Raw genomic sequence first — 23,464 nt, forward strand, 5'->3', positions numbered from 1 at the left:
CAAAATAAAAGTCCTTTCCTACTACAAGTTGGAAATAGCAACTTAATAATAATTAATTTATAAGATTCCAAGGTTAACCAAGGAAGGAAAGTACTGTTCTTATAAAATAATAAGTCTTTCCTACTAAAAGTGGGAAATAGCAAATTAATAATAATCAAAGGAAAATAAAAATGTTTCCACATTCAGAGATGAAAGTAAAATACATCTCTCTAATTTAATCTTCAATATTTCAGTAAAGCTTTTGAGGGATCTAGTTTGAAACACTATGCTTGGCTGTAATAGGTGTTCAAGAAATATTCATTTTTATTTCCACAAACTATCTATTCCAAAATACTCTGCTATTTCAGAGATGAACTATTAATTTGGAGTGTTGTCTTACTGTCTTAAAATCATAAGGATCCCTTTTCTGGAACAAGGAAATGGGATTAGCAAACCTGTTCTCTGTCATCAACTCCAGAATGGTTTAGGGCAATTCATAGGTGCTCAATAAACACTAATGGATGGATGGAAATCCAAACCTTCCCTAATACTAGTTTGTCTAAGTATTTATGCTATATTAAGACATTTTCTATAAACTATACTCTCATGAAATGTGGTAGTCTTCCTCTTAATCTGGTGAAAGAGAATCTGAGGTTAAAGAGGCAGGGGATATACTTTCCTGAGAAGAAAAGTAAGACTGGGTGTGCTTCCTGTAAAAATGAACACAGGGCTCAAGTGTTGGAGTGGTATGGAATAATTTCCTTATTTCATTCTGAGATTTTCTTTAAAATGAAGAGTTGCCATATTCTGGCTTATTTATTTATTTAAAACTATTTAACTGTGCTGGATCCCCCAAAACTCCAAAAAAATTCTATTCAAACTATTTTACTGATAAATTTGGACTGTATATATTCAAGGTGTGCAATGTGATGTTGATACCTGTACATATTATGTAATGATCACCACAGCCAAATTAATGAATGTATTCATTCCCACCCAAGTTGTATGTTAAATCTCCAGGTCTAGTTCATCTCATAACTCAAAGTTTTGTATTCTTGAGCTGGGGATATAGCTTAATTGGTAGAGTGCTTATCTTGCATGTATGAAGCCCTGGGTTCAATCTCCAGCACTAGGGGGAAAAAAAAAGTTTGTGCTCTTTTGCCAGCATCTCCTCATTTCTCCTATCACTCAGCCACTTGGGGAAGGATCTCAGCTCAGTATCTGAAATTATATGTTGAATCTAACACAAGATACTTAACAAGACCCTATCAAAACAAAGTTCTAAATTCGAGGTACATCATGAAAGAAAAATAAAACTGGTGGAGATTCACCAGGTCACAAATATGAGTGACCTCATGCTTCATAATTATGGCTCATTTTTAGCTGCCTTTCTTTGCTTTTTTTTTTTCCTCCTTGTTCTGGGAATTGAACCCAGGGGCACTTTTTCACTGAGCTACATCCCTAGTCCTTTTTTTTTTTAAATTTTTTTAATTTTATTTTTTTATTATTGATTGTTCAAAACATTACAGAGCTCATGATATATCATCTTTCATACATTTGACTCAATTGGATTTTGAACTCCCATTTCTACCCCAAATACAGATTGCAGAATCACATCTGTTACATACTCCCATTTTTACATAATGGCATAATAGTGACTGTTGTATTCTGCTACCTTTCCTAGTCCTTTTTAACTTAAGACCCTGTCTTAAGACAGGGTCTCACTAAGTTACTGATGGTCTCCCTAAATTGCTGACACTGGCCTTGAACTTGTGATCCTCCTGACTCAGCCTCCCCAAATCCTGGGATTATGGGCATGTGCCAATGGACCCATCAGCCTTGTCTTTCTTTGCAACCAGTAACCACTAGCCACTTTGGGGAGAAATCACTGGTCTTGACATACAAAACTCAATTGTTGAGCCAAATTGAACTGAATTTTTAAAAAAGCAATATTTTTGGAGACTATTTCTATATTCTTACACATCTAAGGTGTGACTGTGGTACAAGTCTTTATATTACCTCTGAACACAGAGTAAAATTAACCACTGGACTAAGTAGTTTAAGGAAAAGAGGAAAATAATTGTTCATGAGGGAAAAATGGAGAAAAAGAGAAAAGTAAAGCAGAATCTTGGGGCATTTTACAAACTCATGGACTCACAGAATGGTATGGTTACTGCAGTCTATAGCACATTTTATCAAGGAAAGGGACTGGGTAAGTACCAGTAGGAAGGAAAAAGCAAAAAAAAAAAAAGTGTTTGTTCAGTGAGGATAATTTGAAGATTCTTATGACAAGTCTTCAGAGCCAGACTGTGAAGTCTGGTGAATAATGAAAATTAGACTTTCACCAAAAAAGGGATCGTCCCAGATTACATTGTCAGCCCACAGTGTAACTGCCATCTGGGTAAACGCAGTGCATGTTTACTGTGCTCTCACCTAAGCTACCGGTTTCACATATTAATCAAATAGCACTACCCTTCCATCTGCTTTGCTATTACCTGTCCTACTTTGTGCCAATTTCCTTTCTCCTCCTCAACACCCTCTGCCTCACTGTTCTTTTTAAGACATGGGATGGGGATTTGTCAAAGTCAATGAGCACTTTATTACAGTGAGAACGTTTCGTAATGAACAATTCAGCTATTTAATGAGATTCTGTAGATCTGTCTCCAGCCTGTCCATCAAGTTTCACTTCTATAAAGCACCCTGACACTAATCCTCTGGCATACCCAATCTTCACCCTGGGCTGAATATTAGATTCTTCCATGGTATATTGCATTACTAGTATAACCTCAGCAAAAATGATGAACTTAACTATACTTGAGGCAATATAGCTGGTCTGATTTGATTTTTCTCTATTGAGTTGAGTATGAGGGAATTACTTAGTTACTAAGATAAAGCAAAAACAGTTTCTTATTGCCTGCTGAATGCCTAAATTGATAATATTTATGTGAGTCTTTTAATTCTTCCTTGAGTACCAGGTCTAAAAAATAACTATTGCCTGCAGCAGTAACCAGTTTTGAAAATTCTACATTATAACATTAGTAACCTTTAGAGAGGCAATTATGATAACTCTTAAGTGGACAGTATGGAATTTTCTTGACACTCAGACATCTGCACATTTCCATGTTGATTGCTGGCAGTGCTTCTCTTATTCTCTACAATAGGAGATAGATGCCACAAGGATGGTTGGACTCAGATCTCAATTCAGTTAGGAAAAATTAAATACAGAGTTTATCTCAAGTCTTTCTTTTTCCCTTGGGAAGTGAAGAAAATTTGGCTATTTCCCACTGCGAATTGTCCAAAGTAAATTCAGATGATTATATTTGAAATGTCTACTAAAATCATATCCTCATGACACTTCCAATCTCTGCTTAAATAAACATCCCCAGAAATACCCAAGAAATAGCAAAAAACTATGATTTTTTTTTTAAATCAAGACAGTGTATGGAATAGTGGAGAGATAGGGCAGGTGTCAGCAGAACTGGATTTGAAGGCTGGCTTGGCTCTAATTCTGAGTCAGACACTGAAGCCTGATTTCATCATCTAGAAGATGGAGCTGGTAATAGTCATTCTTTAGGCCTGTTGTGATAAGTCACTAAGGTTGCAAAGAGTTTGGGACCAGGGAGGTAGCTCTTATTATTCCAAATAATGAAGGAGGTTGCTGATTAAAGAAATTCATAGAAAGAAAGAAGCAAAAGAGGCATCAGGAATCATCATCCAATACAATCAGATGGTTGGATAATTAACAGCTCTACAAGACTCCGTTTTCGCCAGAATTAAAATAATCTCTGAATATATTTGATAAGATCTTAGGACCTTATTGTTTCATTAGCCAACAGAGCACTGGAACTATTCCCATGTACTCTGCATTTAGCTATTTTTCAAATGATCAGGAAATCCTGAAGCCTGGCACCCTGGTAGCCACTGCTTCAGAGAGTGAGACAGACAGTATTAGAGGAAAGGGGAGCATGGTCTCTGTGTCCCAAAGGCACCAGGTAGATATTCAAGCATGAGAAGAGGGGGCTTGGGTTGTGGCTCAGTGGTACAGCACTTTCCTGGCATGTGTGAGGCTCTGGGTTTGATCTGCAGCACCACATATAAATAAATAAATAAATATTCATTGACAACTATAAAAAAAATTAAAAAAAAAAAGAATGAGAAGAGGATTCAAATTGGATAATTGATGTCAAAACACAAATCATCCCTCTATCTACTAGACAAAGTAGTGACACAATGTGAAAAGAATGTTCTGTCAGACGAAAATGCAGGGCTTAGGAAAGTAGCAATGAACTCAGAATGAACCAGAAAAAAAAAAAAAAGAGAGAGAGTTTTCTAGAAATTAATTTCATTCGAGGACCAAGTTGTTCTCTATTACAATAAAGACATTTCTGAATTGTTTACAAGAAATTCCAGAATTTATTCTGGTTCCACTTGCCTTGAATATGCATAAATATCACTTTACAATCCATTCTTCTCATCTTCAGTTCAAGAAACATTTCCCCCACAAAGAAAAGAAAAGAAAAGAAAAACCTCCTTTCCCTTTTTCTAACATGTCTGGGTTAGAGTTTCTGGAAGCCACAGTGAGTCTGAGGAATCTCACCTATAGTCCTTTGCGTTAGGCCACACCACCCATAGTGAGCTGAGCTCTGGGAGCCTCAAGGGCTGGTGTTCTCCAATCATGTGCCCATTAATGGAGCAGGGCTTCTAAAAGTTTGACCCCATGGAGGACCAAACCAGGTAAACTAATAGTCACTGCTTCTCAATGCTTTTGGTTCTTTTTAGATGTACAACAGCACAGTGTCAATTCTTTAACTTCTAATAACATCACGCACTCTTGTTGCCAACAGAGGACCCAAGCAGAGCTCCCTTACCTGCCAGATCTGCTCTTCACTCAGAGAAGTCAGGCGGTCGCTCTTCAGGACCTCCTGAAGCAGGCAATAAGGAAGCGTTAGAACATCTTCTGGTCGGCTCTTCAGGAGTTCAGAGAGATGTTTCACTAAGAAATCGATCACTGCTTTCTCCAACAAAGTGAGGTTAAAGAGGTCAGCAAGTCTGTACAGATCCAAGTAATTAAAGCTATTTAATTCCTGGGTGCCAAAAAATAAAAACGAAGAAAGATCTCTTAGAAATCAATCCAAGATAGAGCAGGCAAGAAATTCCGATTGACTCACTAAGGTTTTCATGACGGGGGTAGGAGAAATGGGACTGTTATAGACAGAAATGGGACTGCTGCTATAGACATTGGGATATGTGCCTGTGTCACTAAAGTAGGCTGATTCTAGTTCTTTTGGATAAAGACCAAGGAGTGGGATAGCTGGGTCATATGGTGGTTACACTCCTAGTTTTTTTTTGAGGACTCTCCACACTGCTTTCCAGAATGGTGGTACTAATTTGCATTTCCACCAACAATGTATGAATGTATCCCCCCCACCACAACAAACACGTATCCTTGCCAGCATTTATTTATTTATTTGTATTCTTGTAATTGCCATTCTGACTGGAGTTCCCAGTTATGGAACCAGCACAGGTGCCTGTCAACAGATGAATGGATAAAGAAAATGTGGTATATATACACAATGAGTTTTACTCTGCCATAAAGAAGAATGAAATTATAGCATTTGCTGGTAGATGAATGGAACTGGAGACTATCATGCTAAGTGAAATAAGCCAGATTCAGAAAGTCAAGGGTGGAATGTCTTTTCTCATGGTGCAAAACCAGTAGAGTAGAGGAAGGGGAAAAGGAGTAGGGAAAAAGGAAAGAAAGGGAAAGTACTGGAAATTGAATGGGAGCAAATTATATTCCATGCATGTTTGATTATGTTAAAATGTACCCCAGTATTATACATGATGATGCCCTAGTAAAAAATACCAATTTTTAAGGCTCTAAGCAGAGAAATTATATACTAGGATTTATCATTTTTCCTTAATTTACCTCTCTCAAAACCTATATACTTAAAAACAGCTTTATAAATGTACTTATTAAAAGGTTTTTCTGGTCTCACTGCCTGAAATGTTACTTTGCAACTTTTTAAAAATGTTTTACCAACAAGAAAATACTATCCTTACCATATCCTACAGCTCTCTTTTTTGACTAAAGGTAATGTAAGGGCAAGTGAACTGAGATTTAAGAGAAATGACACAAACTCTATGAAGACAGACTGACTGCTATTTTTCCAAAACTTCAAACCAAGTATGTCTTTAAAAGTAAAAACAACTCATCCTGATTCAATGAAATTCAAAGACAGGTTTTTCCATGTAAAGTTTCAGGAAATGAGGAAATAGCACAGAAAAGACTCCTGTCCCAAATACGTCAATAATGAATCTACCTAAGATGGATGATTTATAATTTTTTTTTTTTTGCTAACCTCAAACATTCAGACCACCATTAGTATTCTCTCCCACCTTTTAAGAGTCTTTCTACTGCAATGATTCAGTTTTGGAAGATTTTACCTGCCTTTCACCCTCTCAAGCTGATAACCAGGGCTTTACAACTGTGCCTCTAGAAAGCTGTGGCTACTGGGAACCTTTGTCAACATAACCCTGTGAGAATCATCATGGCACACACATCTGTGGACAGAAAACTTGCCTAGTTTAAGTAGAATGAGAGTGGGCTATGTTCTAATTTCTCCTCATTTTTACCTTATAATTATTAATATGTGAGCAATATTTCCAACAACATATGGGATGCAGAATGCCGTGAAATAGCTATTTTTACTCTTTTGACCTATTTAAGTAAGTTCAACAATATACCCTCTTTTTCTAGTTAAATAAATGTATTAAGAACTCTTTCTAAAATGTTTTTTCTATGTTAATATGTTTGCTTCCATAACATTTGAAAATTTAAGTGAATATGTGCTAAATCTGTGATACTCAATATGAATCACTAGCCATATGTGGCTATTCTACATTTGAAATGTAGCAGGTTTAAACTGAAATGTGCTGTAAGTATAAATACACATCAAGTGCAGAGTGAGAAAAATAAGATGGAAAATATCTCAATAATTTCTATGTTGACCATGTTTACATTATCTTCTTTTAGTTATATTGTGTGACATATATTATAATAATTGATTTCATTTGTTTCTTTTTACTTTCCTTAACGTGGCTATGAGAAAATTTTTAATTTATATGTGTGGCTCCCATTTTAGATTTTTATTGGCTAATGAGTGCCATTTTAAATAATAAAATATATAATAAAGAAATTGCAAAAACAACTCAGAGTACCAGTGGCTTCATCACTATGGCCTCCTGATTAAATTTATCTATTTTAGTTTCTATACATTTGGGTGAGTGTTATGGTATAGATATGAGGTGTGCCCCCAAAATTCATGTGTGAGACAATGCAAGAATGTTTATAGGTGAAATGATTGAGTTATAATAGTTGTAACCTAATCAGTGCATTAATCCTCTGATAGGAATTAATTGGGTGATATCTTTCATCAGGGTACAGCTGAAGGAGGTGGGCCATTGAGGGGTGCCTTTGGTGTATATATTTTCTTCCTGGTAAGCAGAACAGTCTTTCTCTGCTTCCTGATTGCCATGTGCTGAGCTGTTTTCCTCCTCCACATCCTTCTGTTACGATGTTCTACCTCACCTCGGGCACAAAGTATTGGAGTAGGCCATCCATCCACTCTGAAACCATGAAAGCCAAATAAACTTTTCCTCCTCTAGAATTGTTCTTGTCAGATCTTTTGGTCATAGTGGTGAAAGAGGTGACTAAAACAGTGGTAGACAATACTACAATTATATTCCTAACAGGAGTAAAGCTAGAAGACTTCAGAAAGTTGACTCTTAACAACTCTATTTGCCAACACAATTGAAAAAGTTTAAATGCTTTTCTTTAAAATAAAGTTTACCACAGATTATCACTAAAGTCCATTACAACTCAAATATCTAAGGGTCTATTCAAAACTACAGAATCAAAATAACGTCTCTTCTCATTCAGCAGATTTTATCAAAGGAACTCAGAAGTTGACTGCAATATTAATTTTTCAAGTAACATTTAAACTTCAAATCTTACTTCTTAGGATTGGCAACTTCTTCTCTGGGAGGAAAAGGATAGGTAATCCCTGCATATGGAAAGTCTATTGAGAGCTTTAGGACCATCTCCTTGGAATAAGAGCATTACTTCTGGCAAATACATGTACAAAGTGACTCTGGATACCATTTGGCACCCCAATATATTACTGTGTGGTCATCTAGAAGCCTGATGGAAAGTCAGTGCCTTTTAAGTATTACAGTGGCATGACCAAGTGGTGCCCCAGTTCTGAGGTAGCACCCAGCAGCATGACATACAGAGGTGAACATGGGCAGAAGCAAAAAAACAAGCTCTGCAAAGCAAAAGGTGATGGGCACAGAGCCAGGGTAATGTTTTTCCCCCACATGTTCTCCTGCCATAAAGGTGTATACAACTGAGTTTGGACTGGATTGTGTAGTGGTAGTTAAAAATCCTTTATTAGGCATTTTTAAATCTTTATATGGAGATAGTGGCTCTCTTTTAATTAGAATCCTACAACCTAAAAGCAGTTCAATTCAAAATTACAGAGAACAAAAAAATTTCTAATGGGGTATTTAAAAATTATGCTTATTTTTTGTTGTTTCTTTTTAAGGCAATTGTTTAACACTTTTCACAGTCTGAAAAATTTCTAAGGATATAATTTGTATAAGTCTAGTCTAATAAAGCATTTCTAGTTTAATGATGGAGAATTAAGAAGGCTAAATGGATCCATGCCTTGGTCAACTGAACAGCAAAGGGGAAGGGAACTGACATATGTTTGTGTATAAAAGAAACATCAGTTATAAGAGAAGGTTCTCCCAACCTCAGCCTTTCATTTCTCCTCTCTTCTTCTAGAGTATAATGTCCCCAGATTTCCAGTTCTCTCTGGATATATCAGCAGTTTCCATTCATCTTGCCATGCACAGTTTTCACCTCAGAAGTTAACTGTATAAAGTGAGGAGTTGAGGGGAAAAGAGAACACACCTTCTATAGCACACATGTCTCCTAATGGGTCAGAAGGGCTCTGTGAACTTTAAGCCAAATCATCACTTCTTGTCTTTATGGCTAAGATCATGTGTAAGCAAAATAAGCATCAATAATTCTACTTTAAAAGATTTCCATTAACGTGATGGAGGAAGGTGGGAAGCAATAGTAAAATTTCATTAAATGCTCACCTGTAGTACTGTGGCTGGGGAAAATCATTGCTGTTATTTATAAAGAGTGTCATTATGTTTCTAATTTAAAAAAAGTAATAAATGTTCATTTCATAAAATTCAGGACATATAAGGTATGGAAAAGAAAACAAAAATCATTCATTATTTCATCATTCAGAGATAATCACTATTAATATTTCTGTATATCTACTTTTAGACTTTTAAAAAATAAATCTTTTATATGTCAAAGAAAGAGAAAGAATAATTGAATCCAAGGCAGAACAAACCACCAGTCACTGGGTACTCAGAGGCAATCCAGTTGGTAGGGAAAAGCAAGGCCCATGGAGTCAAGTTGATCTGGTTCAAATCTAGCTTTGACATTTATGTTGTTGGGAAACTTGGGTCAACCACTGAGCTTCCAATATTCCTCATTTACAAAATAGAAAATTCAACCAACTCATAATATTTTCATAGAGATAACGTATGAAAAGCACTTACCATATCTGCTTGGCATATGGAAAGTATACAGCAGATCGAGGGATGGAGGATCAAGAACAATAGTAGGGGCTGAGGTTGTGGCTCAGTGGTAGAGCACTTGCCTAGCATGTGTGAGGCATTGGGTTTAATTCTCAGCACCACATATAAACAAATAAATAAAGGTCCATCAATAACAAATAAATTTTTTTAAAAAAAGAACAATAAGTATATTTGAACATTGTTGTTTGATATCCACAAACCATGATTCAGCACTGATATAAGGAGACACCATAAAGAATGCACTCTTTCTAGATATCCAAGACTTGAATAAGGTGCACCATTAAGTCAGGGAAAAAGAAGATGGCCAAAGTAAAAACCACAGAGTTGAGTTATAAAGCAACTGTATGTTAATGTTTCCTACATCTATATTATTAACCCAAGACTTTTCCTAAGTTCTGGATTCACTTTCTGAACTGCTTATAAGAAGATATCTTCTCTTGGATATCCCACAACCACACTAAAATCAGTATTTCCAAACTGAAACTATTTTACATGAACCTGCATCTTCTCCTGTATCCTCTTGATTGGAGAGTGGCCTCATCTCGCCACCCACACTAGAAACCTCAGAACTGGTACACATTCTTCTCTCATTTCTATACACTCATTTAGTTCTGTCTGTTCTTTATTAGCATTTCTTTTCTTTCCCTTATCATCTGTAGTCTGGGCACCCAGCAACAGTGTTATAAATTACCAAACCTGCCTTCTGTATCAAACTCTCAATTCTCTCTTTTTTTACAAGAATCTGACCATACTGATCATCTGTTTAAAACTCAAAAAAGGGTTACTGTTGCTTATAGGAAAAAGTCCAAACTCAGTAACTCTGCACAACCTTTCTTGACTTGGACCTGCTGATCTTCACATCCCATAGTGCAGCAACCCTGCCTACCCAGGCTTGTCTCCAGCTGTGACAGACACCTACATATTCATATCATGTGCTAGGACCATGGCAGACACTGACAATACACAGCGAGCAAAAATAGACAAGCCCAGGTTTTGCAGAGTGCACAGACTTCTGGAAGAAGGAGTCATAAATTCTAAAATATTAAAAATAAATGGAAACTTATAATTGAGAAAAAATTACAATGAGTAGAATATAGAACTATGAGTGCCTATATTTGATCTGGAGAGAAAAGTTAGCAAGGACTTCCTTGAGAAGCCTGAGAACTGAAGGAGGAGCAGAACTTAATTTGGTAAGGGTTGGGGGTAGGAGGGATGTTTATTAGCTATATTTTCTTGTTTTTGTATTATTTATGCTCTGGCATCTGGGGTCTTGCTTATTGGGGAGAGACTACTTCCCAGGAATGATCAATTCTTGGAAATCTCAAATATCTTTCATATGCAAACTAACCAACCCAGAACTCTGAACTACTGCCTCTATCTGGCCCCTGCACTCAAGAGAAAATATTCCTTTGTCTTAATGATCCTTGTGCTAAATACCAGGAGGATCAGAGATAGCCCTTATGCCAAAAGTCCACTGAAACTATCCAAACTAATTATGCATAAGCATGCTCACCCTGCCTTGCTCCTTCCTTCCTCAGAAGCCACAATAAACATTCTTGCTCACTTTTCTTTCTCACTCTCCCTGCCTCCTGAAGAACCTTAGGGTTTTGCCACATGGCCCTGCATGGGATCATGTCCCCTTCTCTTGAGAACTGCAACAAACTATTTTTTAGTAGCAACTGCATCCTGATCTTTTGGCCTTACCATAATTGAGTAATAATAAAATCTACATTTTAAAACAAGATAGTGATGGGATTGCAGGCAGAATGTTCCAACCAGGAATCAGCACGTGCAGAATTCCTAAGGATGAGAAATTAGGAATTCTGTTTCCACTGTTCTGTCTGAACATCCTATCTGCAACCCCCTTTCTCTTCATGGCACCCCTATCACATTATCCACTTTAACTGCTTTCAGCACTCCTCATCATCTGTAATTGTCTTCTGCATTTACTTGTGTACTTGTTTACAGTGTGTTTGTCTTTTTCCAACCCTCAAATTCTATGGGCATAAGGATCTGTCTTCGTTGTTCAATGATGTATTTTGAGTACATAAAACAGTGCTGGGTACATGGAAGGAGCTCAAACCACACTTACTGAATGAACAAGCCTATTCACCTTTTCAGCTTCTCTGGCTCAGGTCAAATTGACCACATACTCTTTACTTATGACCTGTTCTCTGTAGATTTCTAGCTCACTGCTGAAAGCAGATAAAGTGGGTAATGTGATGGGGGTGCCATGGAGAAAAAGAGGATTGCAGATAGAATGTTCAGACAGAACAGTGGAAACAGAATTCCTCATCCTTAGGAATTCTGCACATGCTGCTCCCAGTTTGGAACATTCTGCCTGCAATCTCATCACCATCTTGTTTTAAAATGTAGATTTTATTATTACTTAGTTATGGTAAGGCCAAAAGATCAGGATACAGTTGCTACTTAAAAAAAAAAAAAGATTAAAAAAAAAAACACCTTTGATTACAGATCTGTCTCCTCTACCAAATTTAAACTTCTTAGTAGCAAGATTATGTTTCACTCTTCATGCATCCCTGATATCTAGTTGGGAACTGATGCTCAATACATGTGTGCTTAATGAAAGAGTTTTCCATGAGCTTTTTCTGTTTACTTATAATTAAGCAAAACCAGAATATTCCATGTCTTTCCAACATCCAATTCTGAATCTTGCCCAAATTGGGTCACTTTTCATTCTTCATTGTCCTCCCTTGACTTTCCTTTTTCTTTTGGGGCTTCCTACATATATACACAAAGGCAAAGTCAGCGGTCATTGAGTTTTCCAAGTGGGCAAATTAGTAATAATGTCTTGAGTTGAAAGTGTTAATGAACAAGCACAGTATAATTGTTCTTCCATGAAGAAAAAAATCTTTAAATCCACCAAAATTTCCTTTTTCAGTCTAAGAGAGAATTGTTTTCTGTCAATTGACTACTCAGATCAAAGTATCTTCATATCTTTACAAATGATATTTTTCTAATTATGAGATTGTCTCAGTTCTCATACATTCTGCAATCTTAAAAATACGAACACCCATGTAGAGGCAGTGGTTCTGAATGGAAATTATAGCTCAGCAACAAGAAACTCTCTTGAGTAAAAGACAATCTTTCTCTTTTCTTTCTAAACAGGTTTCATTTCTGTCACAGTTTCCTGCTTGAAATTTAGTTTTCATTCAGAATTATGGTGCATACATTGTTGTTCTTTGGGGAATGTTTTAAATAATATTTATTTTCCTTTGGTTGAGGGATATTTGGCTTCTTTTCCCCTTGTATTTGTTTCTTATAGTGTGAGTGACAAGTTAAATAGCAGAAGAGCCATAAAATATGTCCCTGGTATTGTACTAGCTGTAGAATAAACACCAGTTTTCCGAGTCCAGTAATTTTTAAGCCCTATGTACTTCCCAAATCCAGTCTTTTTGTATGGCCTATTTACCTGATTAGATCCTTAAATGGGTTATTCCTCAAATTAACTAGTGAATATGGCAAGGAAAGAAAGCATGGGAAAGGCAAATACTGTCTTATTTTGGGTTATATTCAATTACATTTTTGATGCCAATTACATTTTTGTAATTATAAATATAATTGAGGTAATTACATTTTTGAGGCAAATTATCAGGTGACTAAGACATAAGTGGGAGGAATGGGCAATGTGAGGGTGACAGGTTGATCCTGTGGCCCTTTTGCCACCTCTCCCAGACCACAGCAGGCAGTAAGAGAATGAGGTTCCCGCATGGGTCTCATGTGTAATGGAATGCAATCAGTGGTAAGATCTTAAGAGCTCAAATAAGCAGATAGTGACAATAAATAACCACATTTCACACAATAACTGTTTTACAATTTACAGCAGTTTTAAGCCTACCCTTGAAATAATGTCATCCAGATTCACTTGCATTGAACTGTACTTCCTGGGATGGGAAGAAGGGTGTAGCCTTATGGCGAGGATCTGCATATCCCACAGCCTAGTTTTACATACATCCTGTGTGCCAACAGCAATACAAGAATGGAGTCTATAATCTGTATTTCTAAAACACAGTCTTGGGGCTGGGATTGTGGCTCAGCGGTGGAGCACTCACCTAGCATGGGAGAGACCCAGGTTTGATCCTCAGTACCACATAAAAAAAAAAAAAATAAAGGCATTGTGTAGTGTCCATCTACACTAAAAAATAAATATTTAAAATAAATAAATAAATAAAACATAGTCTTTAGTTTTGGCCATACCCATGGCTCCCTGGCTTGTCAGTAATCCTTGCCCACCCAGCACTGCAGTTTAATCATGTGCTTGGCCCAGGAATTACACAGAACACAGGAAATATCTGTCATCATATGATTGCATCTATTGTAGTTTCCCCCCAATATCTGTCCCAGAGCACACTGCCTCAATTCTAGGAGTCCTTGTTAAACTGACAAGATTCAGAAATCTGATGGAGATGCTTTGACTTAGCACTAAGAATACCTGTGCAAAACACAGTCTTAATAACAGTTATTTCTCTTGTTGCCTCATCTAGTTCTGAGAATGTCACCGACTTGTGAAAGAAAAATAAGCACCAACAATATGTGCTATCAGTGTGGAAAACTATGACTTGGGTTGAAGGTAATATTAAACTTCTCTCAAGGTTAAAATAAGCATAATACCATTTTGATTTCTTGAATTTTCAGCCTCTGAGATGACCAAATTGAATAATGTTTTAATTTTTTCTTTGAGTAATAACATTCAACAGATGTGATTAATTAACAATGCTGCATTTCACCAATATAAAAATGGCCTTTCATTTTCAATTACTGATGCCCTTCACTGATACATCCCTCCTTCAATATGCCACCCCAATTATCACATGTCAATGCTTTACTATAGATAAAGGTGGTCAGAAGACAAGGTTTCAATGCCCAGCATGTAATAACACATACGAAACTTGAGGTTATAACAGCATGTTAACACTACATCATAATTTAAGGACTCCTCTCAAGGAAAAGTCACCTTTTCTGTAAAATCAAGAAATCCTCCTTTTATAAAATCCTCCCCAGCAACTATTCCAAATAACCTGATAAACTGACTCTGTACAAAAACCAGAATGGTTTGATTTTTAACAATGTTAACTCAAAATGAGATGAAAACATTTTATCAGTTGCTTATTAGGAGGAAGTACCAAGGAAGAAATGATAAGTAACTGGGACATTCTATTACTGATGCAATTCTAATATCTCCCACTTCACATCTCCTAGCACATATCAAATAACCTGTCATTAAGCTATTCATACATACATTTATCTTCCAACATTAAATGTATTCCTAATAAGTTACTGGTGTTCCCTGACTCATAATAGGGTTAACTCCTGACAAATCCATCATAAACTGAAAATATCATGAGTTTAAAGTATATTTCTACACTTAACCTACCAAACACCATAGCTCAGCCACACAGGATACTGTGTTTTTTACCTTCAAGACTGGGAGCTGTTGCTTGTTGCTTGTTACAGCATCACTACAGTTTCTTACCTCATATTGCCAGCCCAGGGAAAATATCAAAATTCAAAGTATGATTTCTACTAAATATGTATCACTTTATACCATTATAAAGTAAAAAAATAATAAGTCAAATTATCTTAAATCAGGAACCATCAGTAATAAAAAGTATGTTTTACATCTTAGGATTCATGAATCCTGAAAAATATTAATCATAATGTTATAACTGAAAAATGTTTGTTGGATTATGGGTGAAAAAATAACAACTTGTAAGTCCCCTCCGAGACCTCACATGGAAGAAAAAATATCAGCCTGGTTTTCCTCTTTGTTATTAGAAATAACATATAGATCGGTCTTCACGATTGGGCAAAACAACAGATCAACCACAGTTCCCTGAGAAAGAAGGTCTCAGGTGTTGATTTCATCTTAAGAAATTATTTCATGATGCTATCTAGTTATCAAGTCTTTCAAATAATTGGTCATATTGATATTTCAAATAATTGGTGGAATGCCCACTTGTGGTGCCAGATACATAAGAACCCTGGATCTTTAGACCTTCCCTTTTGTCTTCACAAAGTTCCTACTTGGTGAGTTTTGATTGATGTACAATGGGAAGGCTAAAGAACCCTCCAGATGCTGAAAAAGGACCTTACTTCTTTGCTATTTAGTGATGATCAGAAAACTCTAATGGCCATTCTGTTTGTCAAAAGAGAATTAAATATTTTCAGGAGGAAATGAGTTGCCTTATAATTTTTCTTTGTATTACAAGTACTTTAAGAGTCTTTTGTCCCTAATGGTTATTACCTGTAAAGCATTTTAAAATAATTCAACATACTGAAAGTGGAAGTTCTGCCAGGCACAGTGGTGCACATCTGTAATCCTAGCAGCTCAGGAGGCTGAGGCAGAAGGATCAAGAGTTCAAAGCCAGCCTCAGCAAAAGCAAGGTACTAAGCAACTCAGTGAGACCCTGTCTCTAAATAAAATACAAAATAGGGCTGAGGAGGTGGCTTAGTGGTCAAGTATCCCTGAGTTCAATCTCCGGTACATATCTCCACATATACACACAGAGAATAAATACTCTCCCCCTCCTGGGGACAACCCAGGATCAGATCCATTTCTTGGAAAGGCAGCCCACTCCAGCTTGAAGGACTGTCCCCTCTTATGACTTTTAATAGCACTAGCTGCTTGTGTTATTTGTTTGACCTTATTGTCACCAGCTGTGCATCAAGGTGCAGGCAGCCTCTTCATTTCTTTAGACCTTCCCTTTGGTCTTCACAAAGTTCCTACTTGGTGAGTTTTGATTGATGTACAATGGGAAGGCAAGAAAATTTCAACTTTTACTTCTTAATAGAATAAAACATAGATTCTTCTCAAAAACAGTGAAGTATTTTAAGTATTTTAAACAAACAGTTATTAAATATTAAATAAATATATTAAACATTTCAATACTTAAAAATTTAGATAAAGGCATATGTCTAGAATGTTAGCTACGCTGGAGATAAATACAGCAGCCTAGAAAGAGGAAAAAAAGTTATTGAAAGAAATTTTTACACTGTATGCTATTTTTAGCCTCCAAAAGAATATTGGGTACATTGCCATCCCATTATTTTATGACTCTGAAATATATATGTCTAACTGTATACATTTATTTGAGATTTTATTTTTTTATTTTCCATCACCTTCATTAGGTTGAATTGTAGGGACAATGGTGCTGGTGGTACAGTGGGAAATGAGGCTCAGGACACCAAGATCTGGAAGCAACACTTTATTAGTGGCACCACAGCCCAGAAGGATAATTCTCAAATTCCGAGCCCAGAGTATAGCAGAGCTTTTATTTTTTTATACATAAGCAAGTTTGGGATACATTGAGGCAAGGGAGTTGGTGCAATTCTATTTAAGGGTACATTCTACATTCCTTATATGGGTACAAGTTTGTCAACAACCTGGGGACTTTCAGCTCATATAGCTTAGGGACTTTTACTGCATTAAGCCTAAAGGGGGATTGTTCTGTCCCCATTCCTTTGTTTCTTACCTGCTCCTGCTACTGGAGTTAGTTATCTGTTATAGGTATCTGTTAAGTGCTGCAAGCCTCTATGGTAAAGTGTCAGTAAGCAGAGCTGCTGTGTGTCAGCATGCAAAACCACAGCCTGATAGCTATTAAACTGCTAAAGTTCCAATTTTGCTGTACCACAGTGGCATCAGTTTGGAATGGTAGGAAAAGCACATCACTTAAAGCTGACCCATCCAGATGCCTCATCAAGTGGAAACCCTTTCTAAGTGTAATTTTCTCATCTGAAAACTGGGAGAAGTGATGCTACATTCCAGATCTATGCAAAGGACTTTAGAAATGTATGTAAATTGCCTTCCAATAGTAGATGCTCAACATACAACAGCTATCATGATCATTATTCCATTTAAAAATGCTGTTGACATTTCTTAAACTATAGCTTTGCCTATCCCATCAATTTCATTTACTGGCCAAGCAAAGAGAAGGAAATACTGAATGTTATGGACTTCATTTTTCTACAAAAAATCATAGTTGTCTTATAAAATCATTCATTTCTTTTGTACTTAAAAAAATGTTTCACCAGAGATAATCAAGCAGAACAGACTGAGATACTGTATTGGATCACAAGCAAGTTTTACTATAATATACTCTGGTTTTCTATCTGTATATTACTCATAGCAGAAAAGGCATACAGAGAAATCTAAAGATGGGGGAGCTGCATTTCTTTATGACCTTATTTGAAAGATAAACTCCTTGGGGAAATACAATTTATTCAGATTATCAAGACCCTGCTGTGCAAATCTACAGTCTGGGAGCACACTATGGAGATCAAAAAATATTTACTTTATTCTGTTGGGTATAAAAGCTTTTAATGAATGCATAATTAAGACCAAAAAAAAGTGTATACAGCTTTAGAAATTCCACTGCTGAGCCAAGCCATTAATATCCAAGACACCATACCCAGTTGTGATTCCACCTGTTCCCTATTTGGATTACAACCTATTTATAAATGAACATATTACGTGAGTACCCAACCTGGTGCTGCAGGAAAGGATTGTGATACTCTGGGAGTCGAGGAAGTAACATAAAGGGCACTGGTCGGGATGTGAGGTGCAGGGCTGGCCCTTTGGAACAGGTTGAAACAAACCAACAAATAAACAAAGCCCAAGCCTCTTAATAGCCTTGGGATGAATCATTTAGGGAAATAAATTACGATGTTTATCATGTATGTACAGGGATTGCAAATGTTCTCAATGCCATCTTAGAGTCGATGGGCTAATGTCTAATTGTTATGGGAGAAAAAAAAGAGCATTTCATTGACAATGCAGGCCAGATTATTTGTGATATGATAAAATTATGTAAACCCAGGTATTTTTGTATGTATAAATATATAAGAAGGTGTATGTATAAATATATAATAGGTATATTTGTATACAAACATGTAAATGTTGGGACAACTATAAGTAACTACATATTCATATAGAAATATAAATATGCATATGATACAGTTTGATTAAATAAAAACAAAATATTAGCAGCAATTCAACAAATACAAGGAAAAAAAATCTGCAGCAGGCTCTAATTCTTAGAGTTTTGGAAGGCCTATTTAAATATATTTGTGCTGTATAACAGAGGAATTCCACAATTAGGTTACTGGTACATTTTCATAATCAATTGTATGCATAATATCCAAGCCTCATGAATAATTTTATATTGCTCCTTGGGAACGTCTCTAGTAAGCTGGAAATCTAGCAGGGAGCAGCATAGCAACACAGCCATCATCAACAATGGATAATTCTGGCCCTAGTCACCGTGTGCTGAAAAATGCTGTTTTGAAGTTTAGCAAAGCTGACTCAGCATATTAGCAAAAGTGAAACATCCCATTACATTGGCTCTGGTTTCCAGGACATCTACTGGTGTAGGACACTGAGCTGTAGGAAACTTTGCATGCACTATATCATTGAACCTTTCAATGTCCTTAAGGGGTAGATTGCATAAAGGATACTGTATATATGTCACAGATAAGGATGGGGGGCAAAGAGAGTAAGTAACTTGCATAGTTTCATACAACTTTAGGAGATGCACTAGTATCACAAGGAGAAAAATAAATAAATCAACACAATACATTGTGATCAGCCTCCCAGAAGACTGTTCAAATGAAAGAAGAGAGAAGTCTAATGCCGACTGGGTGAACCGATTAGGCAATGTGAAAAGAAGTAGCATGTGAGCCAAGTACTTGAAGGTTAAGTAGCAATTCAGAAGATGACAATATGAGGGGAAAATAATCCACAGAGGAGGAGGTTTTGTGCAATGTGGTTTAGGTACTGGCAAATGCAAAAAGTTCACAGTGCCTGTGGCACCGCACCTGAGCAATAAATTGTCAAAACATAGTAAAGCTAAAGGGACAAGAAGTTTCCTAATAAAGGTAGGCTTTGTGTGTCAAATTAAGAGAACCTTATCCTGAAGGCTATAGTGAACCACTAAATAATGAATGATTTTAAGCAAAAGCGTGACATGATCAGGTTGTTATTTTAAAAAAAAAATCAAACGGAATTTTTCATGGATTAAAAAAATACGTTTCAAAATCAATCAAACAGAATTTTGGAAGAGGATAAGAGTGAAGGCAGATTCGCTGGTTTACAGGAAGTTTTTTTTAGTCCAGGAAATAAGTAATGGAGATCTGGATTAAGGCAGTGGTAATGGGAAGAGAAAGAAAGATTTAAAGTTAAGGGGTAGAGTTGAAAGGTCTTGAAGATGGTGTGTCTGGGCACAGGGAAGGTGGGAAGTTCTAGGATGACTCTTGGGTTTGGGGCTTGGGCTCACACTTGGGAAGGTCAATTTCCTGTGGAATATCCAGGAGACAGTTGGCTTAGAAATGATAAGGAACATTATCTTTGGGTACATTAGGGAGACAAGAAAGAAATGACTGGAAAACTAGTCTGTAAGCAGGAGATGGAGGAGGGAGCCTGTACCTTACCTTTTCAATGCTAAGATTTCTGTTTTGAGTGACTAAAAGGATGAAAAGGGGAAGAGAAGCATACACTTGAGGTGCATGTGGGGGACACTAAGTGGAAATGCCAGCTGACCTCAGGGCTGACGCTCAGGACAGGGGATAAATAAATCCTCAGACACAAGGAAGAGTGGTAGTGAGCAGAGGACATGAGCACCAGCACACAATCCCCAGCCCGGAGTGATATTCAAGGACCTCAAGAGAGAAGAGTTTGCGGAAGAACTGAAAAGAAGTGAGTAGAACTGGGGGAGAAACCCTAAAGAAGGACAGGTGCAGAAGAGAATGCAGCTACCAGTCTTAAATGTTGTAGGGGGTCACATTAAGATACAACAATAGACTCACTGTGTTTAACAGTGAGGAGACTTTGGTGACCTTTGGTGGAAAGGAGTAATGAAAGCAGAAGACTGAGTTCAACAGAGCCAAAGAATTAGTAGAAGGCAGGAAACGAAGAAGCTGGCCTCAGTTTTGTAGTGAGAGAGAGCTGTGGGAAGGAGAAAAGCAGAAAAATTTCTCCCACCTTATTGATCCTATTTATACACTGAAAAGAAGATGACCGTGGAGGAGAGATTGAAACCACAGGAAACACAGGAGGAAACTGTTGGAGTAAGGAGTTAAATGGTGGTTTAGACTTAGCTAAGAGAGTAGATATTCCACTAGGAGTAGAATTATTTGTATGTGGAAGGTGGGTAGGAGAATGAGTGTCTCAAATGAAACAGATTTTCTTTTAACCTCCCCTAATTTCCAAGTACTAATAATGAAATTAAGTGTAATTGATACTTGTTTGACTGATTATTGATTCTGAACTGTAGCTTTTATAAACCACTGGAAACATTGTAGTTTATTTTATTTGGTACTGAGGATTGAATCCTGGGGTGCTTTAGTACGGAGCCACATCCCCAGCCGTTTTTATTTTTTTGTTTTGAGACAAGGTCTCACTAAATTGTTGAACTTGAAGTTGATCGAACTTGCAATCCTCCTGCCTCAGCCTCCTGAGTCATTTGGATTACAAGTGTGTGCTACCATGCTCAGAAAAACATTTTACTTTTGAGAAGAAAAATTATGCTGAATGTGATTTTAAAATTGCCCAGCTGATAATAGTTAGAATAGAAGTTACGAACATCAGAAAAATCCTTCAAGATTTCCTTCCTGACTTTAAAAACTCCCAAAGAAAATACAATCAGCTCTAGATTTTCCACATAAAAAATTAAAATGCCAAAATGACTTCCCCAGTCAGTAAGCCTGCCTCTGGCATCCTTTGCTGTGGGTTTGGGAAATGAAAGTCAACATAATAGCATATGAAAAAATTAATTGGGGCCCTAAAATGGCTACTAAAGATCTTAGGATGCATTTCAGAGCCAAATATGAATGATATTTGGCAAACATGATATTCTGGATTACTCGTGCCAGATAGCAAACACTCTTGATTAGAACAAATAATTAGTAGTTGGTTATGATTTAATAGATCTGATTACATTTCTACCCTTCCTGATCATTTCCACTGACTTAAAAAATCCAAAAGTTATATTTATAATATATTTTCCAAACATTATACTTCCAAACTTTCTCCAAACACAGGGGTATCAGCTCTGATGAACTATAGAATGGCATGCAGTTAGTGTATTTGATTATGGCATATTAAATATATATTTTGGTATAATCATTTTTCTTCTCTAATGTAGGAAAAAATGGTTTAGCCTTGAAGAAAAATGAGTGTGAGTTATAACTTCTTCTCAACCTTGAAGATAAATCATTCTATTCAGAACACCCACTATATATTATGTATTTAGGCAATATGGTTGGTTTAATAATTAAAATTGTAATAATACATTGTTTAGGCGAAATAACCTCCTATAAGTCATTGCAGTACTACTTAGTTAAAAGGTGATACTCTATTATAATACTGTAAATTGTGTAAGTGCCTCAGTGTCAAATTCAACCCCCAAAGAAAGCATTTCCAACTTCAAAAAAGTGTATCCAGTGGACAAAACCAATGGGAGACTACTAATATATTTTTCCTACTATAATACAAAATTTCAATATTTAACAAGCAAGGGAAGATTACTGAACATACTGAGCTCATACAATGTGAAGCGAGGGAAGGATATGATTAAAAACTGGTGCAAAACAGTATAACTGGAGGTGGTGAGCCGTTTTCTTTACACCCTGCAAAGAATGATGCCACAGCAGAAGGACACAAGGCTCAGATACTTTCAGCTTTGGTGAAGGGATTTTAAGTATCCAGAGCTTCTCAAAGTTGAAAGTAGAAAAATATTTTCTTAGTTAAAAAAAATAGTAAAATCACCGTTTATAACAACAGCTTCTTTTTTTTTTTTTAAAGTACAAAATGATTCCCTAGAACCCTGATGAAAGAATAATGTAAAACATTCTCGAAACCTTTGTACCTTCACTAAGGAGGGAACATGATCAATTCTTCCTGTAGTCCCCTGCGTGTAAAACTGAATGAAGACAAGGGTGCTGGATACACATCATTCATGGAGGAGGAGACTAACTGCTGCCCACCTCAGCATCCCCTTTACATTAGTACTCAGAGTAATGCTTTGGGTTTGGATATTCTCTTGATGATCCAAACTGCACACTGTAAACAGACCAATGCCTTCAGTCTGGGGGAAATGATCTTCTCTCAGGCTTGTAAAAGTAGAAAACAAAACAAATGAAACAAGCACCCCTCTCTGTTTTCCCTACAGTGATAAAATGCTCTACCTACAACCCTGGCATCACTTTCCTTTCACATCCCAGCAGCACGTCTCCTCTTGCAGGTCACGTCTTTCACATAAAAGTGCTAAACTAATGCCGCTTAATGACAAATTAATGTCCATGAATAAAAAATACACCTCTAATAGCATAGAGTAATTTGCCATTACAATATCATCATTGGACATGCCCCTGGTTTAATACGATGTATTTAATTCATAACCTAATGAGTGATATATAAAAAGAGGGAGATGAACCCTGCAATTACATTTATGTGAGTCTGTCACCTTATTTGTAAAACCTTAGAGTCATTTACATTCAAATTAGAACAAATGAGTGATTTCACAAAGTGCGGTGATAAATGACCACAGAAGCCCAAGACAAAACTGTATTTCCTGTGAACACATTAACAGTTTCCTATTATTTGTTAAAAATTACAATGCATATTGCCCAGTGTGGTGTGAATAATGACTTTTTTACTGATTAGGTCAGAAGACTAATATGTAGCAAAATAAATAATTTTTCTTTTCATTTTTTTTCTGATTTTTGCTTTAAATTAACTACCAAAATCTGGTGGATTCACACTGCCACCTGCTGCCTGGGAATAGAT

At 36.6% G+C, this 23,464-nt stretch overlaps 1 protein-coding gene across 10 annotated transcripts in view; it reads right to left on the reverse strand.

Moving 5' to 3' along the window:
* Positions 1-23,464, reverse strand: part of Klhl32 (kelch like family member 32) — a 188,317-nt gene that overhangs the window by 53,891 nt on the left and 110,962 nt on the right. For 7 of the 10 annotated variants that reach the window (XM_040283120.2, XM_005338003.5, XM_021735074.3 and 4 more), the window contains one exon: positions 4,848-5,063. The exons of 2 other annotated variants lie outside the window; for them this stretch is intronic. In XM_040283120.2, coding sequence (XP_040139054.1) covers positions 4,848-5,063 — 216 coding nt within the window. Of the gene's footprint in view, positions 1-4,847; positions 5,064-23,464 lie in introns of those variants that run through there. One more of the 10 variants, XM_078019591.1, reaches the window with a different exon arrangement.

The sequence above is a fragment of the Ictidomys tridecemlineatus genome, chromosome 8 (assembly GCF_052094955.1).
Source record: "Ictidomys tridecemlineatus isolate mIctTri1 chromosome 8, mIctTri1.hap1, whole genome shotgun sequence".
NCBI lineage: Eukaryota > Metazoa > Chordata > Mammalia > Rodentia > Sciuridae > Ictidomys > Ictidomys tridecemlineatus.